Source organism: Equus caballus, chromosome 2, assembly GCF_041296265.1.
Source record: "Equus caballus isolate H_3958 breed thoroughbred chromosome 2, TB-T2T, whole genome shotgun sequence".
NCBI lineage: Eukaryota > Metazoa > Chordata > Mammalia > Perissodactyla > Equidae > Equus > Equus caballus.
In genome coordinates, this window is record NC_091685.1 from 37471407 (window position 1) to 37484842 (window position 13436).

The 13436-nt window shown below is 55.4% G+C and overlaps 1 protein-coding gene and 1 long non-coding RNA gene across 3 annotated transcripts; one reads left to right on the plus strand and one right to left on the minus strand.

The window, feature by feature from the left end:
* Positions 1-2619: 2619 nt before the first annotated feature.
* On the minus strand, positions 2620-9083 carry CTRC (chymotrypsin C). Its single transcript, XM_014737722.3, has 8 exons — positions 8709-9083; positions 7418-7506; positions 7223-7320; positions 6233-6355; positions 5267-5403; positions 4338-4483; positions 3300-3458; positions 2620-2696 (listed from the first exon to the last, which is right to left on the minus strand). The coding sequence occupies exons 1-8, from the start codon at positions 8746-8748 to the stop codon at positions 2682-2684; spliced, it is 807 nt and encodes a 268-aa protein (XP_014593208.1). The 5' UTR covers positions 8749-9083; the 3' UTR covers positions 2620-2681.
* LOC138921017 (uncharacterized) lies at positions 6351-11174 on the plus strand. Of its 2 annotated transcripts, XR_011433171.1 has the most exons (3): positions 6351-7535; positions 7860-8027; positions 10794-11174. It is a non-coding gene; the product is annotated as an uncharacterized lncRNA (long non-coding RNA). The 2 variants fall into 2 exon arrangements; XR_011433179.1 differs by lacking the exon at positions 7860-8027.
* Positions 11175-13436: the final 2262 nt, after the last annotated feature.

Consider the following 13436-nt stretch of genomic DNA (forward strand, 5'->3'; position numbering starts at 1 on the left):
AGGCCTTGACTCCTGGACACAGCATCGGTCTTGTCCCTGAATCCGAGAATTTTGCGCTCGTGAACAAACAGAACCGTGGCCGTGCTTCACCATTTATTAGCGAATAAAAAGTAGTTTTGATAATTCGATTGCATTCCCAAAGTTTGTAGAGATTTGAGACTGGGGGGCGTTGTTCGACACTGCACGTGGGCCTCTTACGTGATTACTGAATGACTGCTGAGTCACTGAACTCCCTCTCGGCCACATTAATTCTGGCCTAGACCATTGCAGCAGCCTCCTAACTGGCCTCCTGGCCTCCACTCTTCCTCCTCCAAATCGCCTCCATACGGCTGTCCAGTGAATGCTTTAGCATGTGCAGCTGACCACAGTGGTCACTTCTCTCTCTAAAATCCTTCTATGGCTCCCTATTGCCCTCAGACTAAAGTCTTGACAACCCCCTACTACGGCTACAAGGCCTTCCGTGAAGGGCCTTTGCTCGCTCTCCAGCCATATCACTGTCCCTCCCTGAAGGGTGACCAACCGTCCCAGTTTGCTGGGACTGTCCCAGTTTTCGTGCTGAAACTCCATGTCCTGGAAATCTACTCGGTACCTGGGCCGTTGGTCCCCTATCCCTGCCCCGCGCTTTATGCTCTAGCAAAACCAGCTAGAATCTGCTGCTTAGAGTCCTTCAAGTAGTCGCTGGGACTCTGCTCGGCTCTTCCCCCATCCAGGAAAGTGACCCTTTAGTTATCCCCCAGGATATCAATTAGGATAGTGCTGAGGCTGCAGGTAACTGAAAACCTGACTGCAGTGTTTAAAACAAATGCAGGCGTATTTTTTTCACATAACAAGTCATTCAGAGAATGGTTGCTGGCGTTGGATTGGCAGCTTGATGATGTCGGAGCCCATATCTCTGCAATTCTCTTGGTTACAAGATGGCTGCCTCAGCTCCGGGCATCATATCCGTATTCATATTCATTGCAGGGCAGTAGAGCATGGTGGTCAAGAGCATGGGTTCTAGAGCCAGATTCCCAAAGTTTGGATCCCAGCTCCATCACTTCCTATTAAATCACCTTGGGAAGTCACTAACCCTCTCTAGCCTCAGTTTTCTCATCTGTAAAATGGGAATGATGTTAATAATAACATAACTGATGGGATTGTTTTGGAGATTAAGTGAGGTAATGTAAACTCTGTGGAACAGCGCCTGGCACGTAGTAAGCACTGAGTAAGTGTTAACTCTTGTTTCGTTATTATAACTGCAAGGGTCCCGAGCAGAGCAAATGTTTCACATTTATAACCTCCGGTATAGAGACAGGCACGAAAGGAGAAGGCTGGGAAGGAAGTTTGGGTCAAGCACCAGCAGCACCCTCTGTACCTTCTATTCAAAGTTTCAGGCTCAGCTTCGGCATCACCACATCTGGGAAGCCGTCCTGGACTCCTCTTGCCACCCGACACTGGTTTAAGTGCCCCGTCTCCGTGCTCCTGGTCTGTTTTCCTCTCTTACACCAGGGAACTCAGTGATCTGTGTGTTGGTCTGTCTCCTATAGAGCGGGGGTCTGGTCTGAACCGTCCCCGGATGCCCAGGGCTGAGCTGGTGCCCGGCTGCTTGTGGGCCCCATTGCGCGTTGGGTAAATAGTCCTTCCTGAGAATCACCTTGGCGTAGTAACTTGTGGGAGGTACGCCACGGTCCCCACCTCCAGCAGCCAAAGTGTGATGGGGAAACAGGACAACTCCTGGGCCCACCGGGGGCAGCTGCAGCCGAGGGCTCTCCTAGGAGGAGGTCAGAGGCTGGGGTGGGGGCCAGCACATTCTCAGGAGTGTCATGGTTAGGGCTCGGGTCCCCACTAGGACTGCCCCTCGCTGGTCACTGGGTCACTCTCTTTTTGACCCCACTTGGCCTCAGGAGGGCTCTCCCTTCCCTGAGCCTCCAGGGCCATCCATTCCTAGGACCTGGCCCAGCTCTTTCCTCTCTCTGGGCCTCAGTTTCCCTGCCTGTCTAATACATTGGGAGCTTTTCCAGCTCTGACCTGCTGTGACTATGTGTGGAAGCCATTGCTTTCCTTACACCTGCACCTGCTGGGGGCTGGGCTGGGTCTCCCCCTCCTGTTCCCTCACTGTGCCCAGCACAGGGCTGGCATGAGGTCAGGGCCCATGAAACACTTCTGGACTACGAGAGCCCAGGCTGACAGCAGCCGTGGGGGGCTCTGGGCTGGGGGCCCGCTAGGGAGCCTCTTTCTCAGGGAGCCAGTGGTTGGTCCTGAGCAATGGGCATCCTCCTGTGGCCGGCCTCTCTGGGCTGGGGAGGCTGTCCTTGGGGAGACCCCATCCTCCACCTGAAGCTGGGGGGCCTGAGGACCCCCTGCCTCCTCTGTGGAGTCAGGATCAGGAAGAGGGTGGTTTGATCAGGGCCGCAGCGGTTCACAGCTTGTGAGATGTTGGGGGCAAGTGTCTGGTCTGTCCTTAACTCATATCCCTTCAGGCTACCATGTGGCTTCCTGGGGTCCCCTTCCACTAGCACCCCCAGCAGCTCCCTCTGAGGCCTAACCAGCCTGGCTGAAGGGGTCTCTCTTTGCATCCCTGGCGGCCCCTAGGGAGCCGGGGAACCCGCAGGGGAGGCGCAAATCAAGAAAGCAGGCAGCTTGAGGCGAAAGGAGGTTTATTATGGTTGCAGGAATTTGTGACTTTGGCTCCCAAAGATGAATCAGAGCTGTATTTTCTGGAAGAACAGAGAACAGGGTAAAGGACTTGGGGGGGCTGTGTGTGTGTGTGTGTGTGTGCACTGTTCTGGGGCAGCGCAAGGCTTCACTGGGAGAGTAGGAACAAGGGGTCATGGCAGGCGGCCCTGGGCCTTGACAATCCAGTCTTGCCCCTGCCCGAGGACTCTGAGCCCCCTCAGCATTTCAGACCACTGCGCAGATGGGGCTCAGAACACATCCTGCCCGCAGTATGAAAGCCCCCAGCCCAGAGTGAACCTCTGTCCCCCCCATAAGATATTCATGGCCGTGCACGCTGCCCCCGCTCCTCTGCTGGGCCCTGCTCTCATGGGGCCACGCTTCACTTTTGGGGGGACTGGTGTGGTGCCTGGGATTGGGGCACAAGTGTTTGCTGAAGCCAATGGATGAATGGATGGAGGAGTCAACACCGTTTCCTTCGTCACACCCGACTCGAGGTCTGCATACAGTCAGCACTCAATAGTTCTTGAATGAGTGAGTGAATGTGTGAATGAGTGAAGGAGTAAGTGGGGGAGTGAGTGAAGGACTGGGTGAGTGAGGGGGAGGGGCTGGGGGTGAGGAAGGAGGGCTGGGGGCTGGGCACCCACCTCGTTGATCCAGTCGATGTAGGCAGACACGCGGGTGTAGACGGAGGGCTTCTTGACAACGTTGCAGCCCTCGCTGGAGCCAAAGCTGACGATGCCATGCACCTCCCAGGAGCCCTCCTCGTTCTCAGCTGGGCAGTTCAGCGGGCCGCCTGAGTCCCCCTGCACCAGACAAAGCAGACCTCAGCCACCAGGCCTCCTCTGGCAGCAGGCTCAGGAACAGGGGCGGGTCAAGGTAGGGGACGTGGGCTGGGCTCTCAGCCTTGGTATCCCCTGTTTTGGCTTCAGCGTGTCCATGGTGAGGGAGGCAAAGAAGACGTGTTTCGGGGGTGACTTGGCCTCATTCTGGGAGGCCCTGGGATGTCAGAGTAGCTCTTGGTTTGCTATGTGGTTTGGGGATGATGATAACCCTCTCTGTGCCTCGGTTTCCCTAACTGTTCAGGTTCCCATGTCTAAGACTCTGTGAGCTGCCCAGAGAGGAGAGGATGCTGGGAGCCATGTGGGAGACCTGGGAAGGTGAGGACGGTGGGAGTGGGGAAAGGGCCACGAGTTTGAAAACAGGACAGTTCCTGATCATCCTAGATGTTTCTTGGTTCTGTGTCAGACTCCCTAAGTCCTCTGGCTCCCTAGACCAGTGGAGCTGATGGCATGAAGGAACACGTGTAGGGACTTCAATGAAGTCTCTTCTATGCTTGTTAGACTCATTCAGTCCACACAGCAACCTGTGAAGTTTCTATATCTCCATTTTATAGATGGGAAAACTGAGGTTCAGAGAGGTTAAATAGCCTGCCCAAGGTTGCACAGCTACTAAGTGGTGGGACTGGGACTTGAACTCAGATTCTCATGCTCAACTCTCCTGTCCTCGCCGCAGTGCTGGGGAGGGTGACCACTTTCTCCCAAGCCTCCTGCCCACCCAGGGTTCAGTCTCCTCCCCTGGAAAGGTATGCCAGTGTGGGTCTCCCCACTTCTCCCTCCTTTGCCCTCCTCGTTGCCCCCCTCCACGTAAGGGGGTAGGGATGGGGTGCAGGGCCAGACACTCACGTTGCAGGATGAGACGATGCCGTCACCCCCAGCGCACACCATAGTTCTCCTCACCAGGAAACCCCAATAGTCGAACCGGGCGCACGTGGCGTGGGGCACTATAGGCTGCAGGCCCTTCTGCAGCTCGTCTGGAAGGGGACCACCAGCTGGGGAGAGAACGGGGGTGAGCGGGGAGCCCGCCCAGGCAGCCCCAGGCCTTCAGGGTGTGACAGAGGGCTGGACGGGGCTGGAATAGGACCCCGGCGAGTTCTGGCCAGACTTCATGGGAACCACACACAGGCCCTTAATCGAGAGGTGAGACTCGGAGCCAATGGTCCCAAACTATTTGGGTCAGAGCTCCTCTGGAGGGGGGGGGGGCGGGGGAGCAGGCGGGAGGCAGAACGAGTCCATGGAAAGCCCTTTGAGTTGAGTTCTCTTTAATTTGGATTCTGGGGTTTTAATCGTCAATCATTTCTTCGTAGGCCTCTGTCTTGGGGGTCACGCATTAAAAGGTCTTTCTCGTCCCAAGATTTTCCAAGTCCTGATCTGCATTTTTCTCTGTCTTCCATAGTTTCATTGATTTGCATTTTACCTTTTAATTAACTTGGAATTTATTTGGGCCTATGGTGTACCATCCCCCACCCCCCAAATGGTTTGGTTAGTTTATTTCATAGTCACTTAGATGGCACTTAGTAATGTGCCCAGCCCTGTCCCAAGACCTGACAAGTTCTAATCCATTTAATCCTTTTGACACCCCTGATGTGTACTTGTTAAACTGTCTGTCACATGGAATGTGCTTAATAAATACTAGCTGTTATTATTACAAAGCTGGAAAAGATCTGAAGATGTTTAGGCAAACAGGAAAAGTGATGCAAATGTGGTTGGTGTGCTTTCTGTGGGAGTTGCTTCCTCCAGGAAGGCTCCCATGATTTGCCAGGGGCTGTACTCACTCAAGAGGCGGCCCCAGCCGGTGACATAGCAGGGGTAGTCCTTAGGCAGCACGATGTTTTTCTCCGGCAGGTTTGCCACCTTGATGGTGTCGCTCAGTTCCACGGGCTCTGCCAGCTTGATGATGGCGATGTCGTTCCTGGAGTTCAAAGTGGAGGTGGTGAGTGGGCAGGAAGGCCCTGGCCCCCCAAGCCAAGGCTAAGAGGCCCAGGTGGTGAGTTGGGAGTCAGGCAAAGTGTGACCAGGGGTCCTTCATAAACATCCTGGACCACCAGCTTCTTAGTGGCCGACCAAGATGTCGGAGCACCAATGATCTGCCTTCTAACACGGTGGCCGCCCCTTTAGAAGCTAACTTCTCTCGCGCGTGTCTTTACGTCATGAAAGACTTAACAGAGGGGAGATGAGAGCAGAGGCATCCTGAACCACTGCAGCTTATGTAGCAACCGGAAATTAAGCTAAAACAAGTTGGAAATTATAATGACGAAAGAGGGACACTTGCCTCTTACCAGAAGGAAAGCTGGCAACCCTAGTTTGATTCCTAGTTCTGCCATGTTCTGGGCTGTGTGACCTGGGACATAGTCTCAGTTCCTTGTCTAGGGCTGTTGTGAAGATTAAATAAGAGACGGCGTATAAAGTGCTTATTGCAATGCGAGCATGCAGTAGGCACTCAATAAAGGTGAGTCCTGCCTCAGCCTCTGGCTGAGAGACGTCAGGCAGGACACTGTGGGGGCCTCGGGGTCTTTATACCCTGCAAACCTTCCAGGACCCTTGGCCACTGAAGGCGAGGGGCGGGCTGTCTGTCTCCACTTAGCATTTTGCCAGTTCGCATAAATGAGTCGTCTGCTGGCGGTTCAGGGTAAGGATGGGGTCCAGGGACAGGGCGGGGCAGGCTCTGCAGCTCCGTCTCAGGGACCCCTGCTTCTTCTGTGCTGTCCCCATGGCCATGAGATGGCCAGCTGGGCACTCACCATAGCAGGAGGGAGCTCCACCCCTCATGGACAAAGATGGTGTCCACACCCACGAACACGGAGCCTTCCTCGTCCTCCACCGCCAGGTTGTGCTTCCCCAGGCCCACGCGGTAGGTCAGGTTGCTGAGCAGAGGAAGGGGACTGGGTCAGGGTGGCCTCCTGCCCCTGCCGGCCACTGGGGTAGGGACGTGGCCTCGGTGGGAATCATTTGGGGGAGGGGTGTCCACCCCCGTTGGCTCTTCCCAGGGCTCGGGCTAAGGACCCTGGTCTTGGAGTGAAGTCCACTTGGACTCCTGGATGGGTAGGAAGGCTCCACTGGGCGGGCAGCCTCGGGCCTCAGTTCCATCATCGGTGAGGTGGAGGTAATGTTGGAACTCGCCTCCTAGGGCTGCCGTGACGATTAGCTAGTCCAAGCCGCCCTTGTTCTTGCTGCGTTCCTTCTAAGTCACCTCTTCTCCCCTCACTCAGTCCTGCCACACGGGCTCCCTCGTTATTTCTCAAACAAACAGAGGCTGCCTCCTCCAGGCCTTTGCATTGGCTGTTCCTCCACCTGGAGCACCCTTCCCCCAAATCGATGATTTCTTCCCTTACTTCTCTCAGCTCTTTCCTCAAATAACTTCTTTTCAGAGAGTGTGTCCCCTGGCCACCTCATTTGAAACAGAGCCCCTCGTACTTTGTATCCTCTTCCTGCCTTACTTTCCTTCATTGCCACTTGATGCTATACATTTGCTTGTTTAATGGTCTGTGCTCTGTCTTCCACGAGAATATCAGCTCCCACGAGCACACATTTTGTCTTCACTGCTGTGTTCCCTGGCACATAGTAGGTACACAATAAGTGCTTGTTGAATGAAGAAACGAACAACTGATTTACTGGGTGTGAGTAGCATATTTGCCCAGGGCCTGGAGTGTGTGGCAGGTACTAAAAACAGCTTGTCAGGCTCCCGTGCCAGCGCAATCGATGGCGGGGCTCTGGGCGTCATCTCCGCTCACCTGATGCAGTGGGCAGCTGTGAGGACGTGTCTGTCGGTGATCAGGGTGCCGCCGCATGTGTGCCTCCACGTGTCATCCCTGAGGTACTGGAGCGAGACCTGGAGGAGGGCGTGGGAGGGCCACGTGTCAGCCCCCGGGGGCCCTCACACCTCACCCTGTCCACCCCACCTCGCACACCTGCAGCACTCTGCTTACCTGCCAGGGCCAGCTGTGAGGACTGACAGTCTCTCCTCCCACCACCCGTGCTGACGGGTTGGGCTCGAAGCTGGGGACCTCGCCGGAGGCTGAGCGAGATGGGAGAGAAAGAGCACAGGTGAGCCGGGCTGGCACAGGGAAAGGGGCCAATGGGGAGAGCACAGACTTTGGGGCCGGGCAGACACGAGTTCAGATTTTACTGCATGAATTTGGGGAAGCCGTCTAGTTCTCCGGGCCTCAGCTTCCCTTTCTGTGAAATGGGAAGAATCGCACTAACCTGGTGGTTTGTCCTGAGAACTAAATCAGACAATGCAGGTAAAGGGGTTAGTGAAGGACCTGGTGTAAAGGGAATGCTTATTACATTGAAGGAAATAAAAAGGTGGCTGGTATGGGTGTGAGTGCACCCCTGTCCTTCCCCCCCTACCCTGCTGTCCCTTTTTAGGCCACAGCATAAGGACCGTGTGAGCCCTGGACCCAGAGTTCCAGGCTTTCATAGCTGGGAGCCATGTGGAGCGGTCAAAAGCGCGTGCCCCACAGTGAGACAGACCCGGACTCAGATTCTGGCTCCAACCACACATATGATCTTGGGCAAGATCCTGGGCCTCTCAGAGTGAGTGTCCTCATCTGTGAAGTGGAGAGATGAACAGACCCTGCCTCTCAAAATGGTTGTGAGGACCAGTTAGCTCCTGAATGTACAGGGCTTGCACAGGGCCTGGCATGTAGTAAACACACGATAAGCAGGAGACGCTATTATTACTCTTGTTGTTGTTGTTAGCTGAAAGGATTCTCAATCAAGTGCTCTCATTTCAAAAGAGCCAATGAGATTTAGAGAGGTGAAGTGGATTGTCTAGGACCTGCCAAGAGTAAGTGACGCTCAACCTAAGTTCTTTGATTTCTAATCTGGGAGAAGGCCACCAAAATGGGGGAGCAAAGAATCCTCAAAGGAGAGACACTGGCGCTGAGAAAGGTGGGCCGCCGTGGTCCCTGGAGCGAACCTAGGATGAGGCATCTACTGTGTCCCCGCGCCCACACTTGGTGCTTTCCAACCTCGTCTCTAGTCCTCAGCCTGGGGAGGGACATTGTCAGCTGAGTTTGTAGATATGGAAGCAGAGTGGCCAAGTGGCTCGTCTGACACACAGCTGGTCAGCAGTGTCTGAACCCACATCAGACCCCAAAGCTCCTTTCCTAGCGCCCTGGAGAGCAGAGGGCCCCTGTGCCTCTCCTTGTCCCCAGGAGGCCAGCCCGAGCTCACAGCCCCCTGGCTACAGCTGGTCCCCAACCCACAGCTTACCACAGGCCAGGAGCGCTGCAAGGACGGTGATGCCCAGCATGTTGTGGGTGCTCAGGACCGAGTGGCTCTCGAGGCGGGCGGGGGCACACTTATAGGCGGGAGGGGAGTGGGCCCAGCTGGTCAAGGCCGAGCCCCGCCCTTGGAGAGAAACCTGCTCTGACAAGGCCCTTTCCCTGACCTTGGGTGATTACTGTTTAATTTGGGCAGGAGATGGGGCCGGCTCAGAAGCGTGGGTTGCCCAGATACCCTGGGACAGAGCGAATCCTGAGGTTTGCAGGTTTGGGGGGCCCCCCACCCCTCTGCTGGGAGCGTGTGCTCATTCTTTCTCTTATGAGTAGAAAGAATAGACACTATTATCTGCTCATCAGCAGTGAGGAAGCCGAGACTCGGGGTCAGTGGCCGTCCAGGGTCACACGGCTGGGCAACCACAGGAGGAGGATTTGAAGTCAGTGCCTCTAACACCAGTCTGGGGCTTCCAACTGCTGCCCCGCGGCTTCCTCCTGTATTTATAGCTCTCTGTTGCTTCCTGTCTTTTTCTTTCTCCCTCATTAACTGATATCGTCTGGTCCTGCCCTCCAGCGCCTCCTCCCCAGGCTGTGGATGGAGGCTGAGGCCTGGGCAGCCTCTCAAAGGTGCTTGGTTGGCCAAATTGCCACACAGAGCCAGCTCAGTTGCCTCCCCACAAGGTCCTTCAGTCTCCCCATCTCTAAAATGGGCAGACGGGACCAGGTGGACCCTGTGCTCCTTTCAGTCCTAAGCTTCCATGACTTGAATGTCAAGGCCGAGAAGCAGTTGTTGGTTTGTGGCACTTAGTGTGGCTCCAGAACACTGTGTGCCCAGAAGTTCCACCAAGAACCCCAGCAGTTCAGGGCCGGCCTGTCCCCTGAGCGCCTGGTTAGCCCATTTGCCCCAAGGCCTGACTTCAGCCCGGCTGGTTCGACTCTGCTCTTCCTCCCTTTCTGACTCATCCGCGTGTCCCCAGAAGTTGTTTTCTGTGCTGGGCCCACCGGTCTCCTTAGTAATTGTTTCCGAGTAAAGAAATTCAGAACGCCATGCACCCTGCTGTTTGTGGTGGTTCTGTGGGGCTGCAGGAGGGGTCCAACCCTCCTATTTTATACGGCTTACCTTCCTTTTTAAAACAAGCATGTGTTACTTTGGGCATATAAAAATCAATGAAGTTTTCATTTAAAAAAACAACAGAGAGACAGGGAGCGTGAGGGAACGCGAGGGCGCGTGTTGGGGTCTGTCCTGCTGTGGTGACCTCATGCCTCAGCCCTGGGGTGTCCGGGGGATCTCTGGCTGTGGGACCTTTCTGTTGCATTCTAGAGGCTGGTCCTGACAGAGGGGTCAGTGCCCTCTGTGGGATCCACCACAGACCCAGAGTTGCTGGTGGCAAACTCTGCAAAGGGTCACCTCGACCTGGGGACTGACATTGTAAACAGATGTGGACCGAGCTAGGTGACCAGTCTTGGAGGCAGCAGGGTTTGGGAGGCAGGAGACAAGATCTCTGGTTTCTGTCTCAGTCAGTGACTTGCTGGATGACCCCGACCTTAGGCAATCTTTTGGGGCATCAGTTTCTCTTGAACAACTCGGGAAATTGATGAACTGGGCCCTGACGTGTGGGAGTTTGCTGATTTACGTGCAGAGAAATACGGCAATGTCTTAGCGCCTGTCTCCATCATGGGTACATGCCCACAGATACACAAGCATACAGGGACAGGCAGACAGACAGACACGCACACAACAGTGTCATTCACATAAAGCATTCAGTTCTACATAGACACGTGCAGAGCCACGTGCCATGTGTTCAAACATGTACCCAAATACAAAAATAGCCACGAATGCACGGGTGCACCGATAGTGAGGTGCCAGATAAAGAGTCATTAATTTTTTTCTTTTTTGGGATGTTTACAAAGAAATGGAACCTTTTTTTGGAGGGAGGTTGCTGGCTGCTCTGGAAGGCACAGGCAGCATCAGCTGAGGGGAACTTCCTTGTTTTGAGACAGTTACCAGCTGGGGCCCTTTATGTAAGGCAGCACCAACCATTGTACTTGGAGAAAACTGAGGTCACCTAATCTGCTTCAGATGCTGAGGACTGGATGCTGAGTGCTTTGCCCAGCGTTGGACCATACTCCTGAAGGATGGAAACCCAGAGCCACCGCTTCCCAGCTGTGTGATGTTGCCCTCGTGACTCAACCTCTCTGTGCTTCCACACCGTCAGCTATAAAATGGTGGTGAAAAAATGGTACCTGCCTCGTAGAGCTATTGTAGGGAGTGGCCAGCATATGGCAAGCACCATCTAAGTGTTAGCTGTTGCTACTCTTGTTGTTGTCATCTCGTTCTTAGGAGAAAGCTTGAGTCTGGACTGTCACTGGGCCCTTTTGCCTTTGTGGGTCCCTTCCTCCATCAAAAAATAATAAAAATTATGTTATATGGGTACATGGGAATATAGACTAATATAATCCAGTTTAGATTATGTTCATTTTTTTCCCCTACTGATTTTAAAGGAAACCACAACATTTTTGCGGGCCCTACAGGTACTGTGGGCTCCAGGCCCACTGCACTGCTGGTGATTGGGCCCTGGCTGTGGCCTTCCTCATGTCAGTTCATGTACGACGGAATGGCTGAGAGCCTCCTCGGGAAATGTTCTGAGGGTCATCGTGAGCGCCTTCTCTGGGCTCTGGAGGCGCCTTTAGCGGTGGCCTGGGGCAGCCGAGGAGAAAACTGTGTTCTCACTGGGAGAAACTGGGCAGAGGCCAGAGCTGTCTCTGGGTGTACACGGCTCGTGCCAGCCCCTCCTGACCTTCCCTTGGTGCAGGGAGCGGACGGTCAGAGGATGCCATTACCCCAGTGGCTCCAACTGCCTCAGTGATGGTGTTCACACTTGCTTGGCTGGCCTGATTTTCTGGCCGTGGTGACCGAGACTGGAGGGGCAGCCCCAGGAAGGCTTGCGAATATCTGCAGGGGGAGCCCTGGGGAGTGGGCCTCCTGTGGTGGGAGGTTTGGAGGCCTGGAGCTGGGTTGACTTGAGTCCTTAAAGGTGTGACTCTTGTTTGCCCAGACAGTGAGGCACTGGTGTACCGTGTGCACAGCAGCCCTTCATTCGTTTGCTCATTCATTCCTCCCACGTTCACTGAGCACCTACTATGTGTAGGCCCTGTGCTAGGCCTGGGACTACAGAGATGATAAGACCCGGGTCAGCACTGCTGGAGCTCCCTGCCGGGCAGGGTGAGAAGTGTTCCGGGCCAAGGTCTGGGAGCCCTGAATGAGGGGAGGTTAGTTCTGGGTGGGAGCTGGATGGGGTGTGGACTGGGAAAGGATTCCTTCTCTACAGGTTCCATGTTCAAAATGGACTGGAGGACTTGAGAGCATGAGGATGCCAGAAGCCCCACCTCATCCTGCTGAGCCTCGTGATTTCCAGGGCCTGGAATGGGGCCTCCCAGGACCTGGGCCTCAGTGTCCCCCAGCCACTCAGGGCCAGACTGTGCTGTAAATATAACCAGGGTGACTCGGTGGAGGCTGGGCTGAGGGGAGGGGGAACCTCGGGAGCAGCAGTGCCAAGGTCAGGAGCGGGGGGTGGGGAGGGCCTGAGAACCACAGCAGGTGCCACTGCCTCGGGCCCACACTTTTAGCCGCTGTGATAGGACTCTCAGGGGACAGCTGTTGCATCTTGGCTGAGGCCTCCTAAGGGGGCTGGCAGGGTTTCTCCTCCAAACCAGGTGGAAGTACCGGGGTTCACTGCGTGGGGTTTGGTGGGGCTGAGTAGGGGGTTTGATGTGTGGTGATGGGGGCCTGGGCTCAGTGGGGGGAAAGCTTACTGAGGGGGTGGGACCTGGGGCGGGTTTTAAGGAGCCGTCTCCCTTTCTCATTCTCTGTCCCTGAGTCACTTCCGGTGTCTTCATTCCTCATTCTGCTCCCTCTGCCCGGGCTGGGAGTGGGGGCCTTGCACGGGCCAATGCTGAGGGCCCCCTCCTGGCTGAGACCGGTCGGTGGAGGGCCCTGGTGTGGGACAGCTGGTCAGTCTCTCACACTCTGAAGCCTCAAGGTCTGTATCCACTGCCGGGCTGGCTGGGCAGGGGTTCTGGAGCTTGACTTCTAGCCCTCTCCTGTCAGCATCCTCTATCCCTGGGCTGAGACCCTTATGCGCTAGCACGATAGTTCTTCTTCCCTTGGGGAAGGGGTACTGAAAGGCAATGCTTAATCTAGCATGCTGTGTTAGTGATGGTGGCACCTCAGGCACTGGGTGGCACGTGGGGTGGCATTCCCCAGGAGATACCCTTAAGGACGCAGCCCTCCCTGTGAGGAAGCCCAGGCGGAGGGCACCCTAGCTGCTGTAGTACCACCCACGTCCACCTGGGGGCAGCGGTGCCCAGCCTAATCCCAAACTCCCACCCACACCCCCACTCAGGTTGCACCTGGGAGAGGGGGGTGCCCTACCTGGAAACCACAGGGCTGGGAAGACCTTGGGACCCCAGGCCACCCTCACATCAAACAGATGGGGAGACTGAGCCCCAGTGGGAGCCTAATCTGTCCAAAGCCACAAGGGGAGCACCCCACTTTTCCTTGTCGCCCTACCACCCCAGCCTGTGTGTGGTGGGGGAGGCTGGGGGTGTCTGTGGGTGGGGAGGAGAGTTTTGGAGGGGAGCCTTGGGTGCATCAATCCAGAATCAGCATGGCCACTCCTGGTACACCGCGTCCTCTGAACTCACCAGGTGTGACGGCTGGATG

Bases quoted from the DNA above. Each gene is read 5' to 3' on its own strand.
- CTRC (XM_014737722.3), bottom strand. From the start codon at position 8,748: ATGCTGGGCATCACCGTCCTTGCAGCGCTCCTGGCCTGTG. The intron at 7,321-7,417 runs GTAAGCAGAGTG...GCCCTCCTCCAG, and splicing joins CTCACAGCTGGCCCTGGCAG to GTCTCGCTCCAGTACCTCAG. The intron at 4,484-5,266 runs GTGAGTACAGCC...TTCTCTCCCCAG, and splicing joins CGGCTGGGGCCGCCTCTTGA to CTGGTGGTCCCCTTCCAGAC.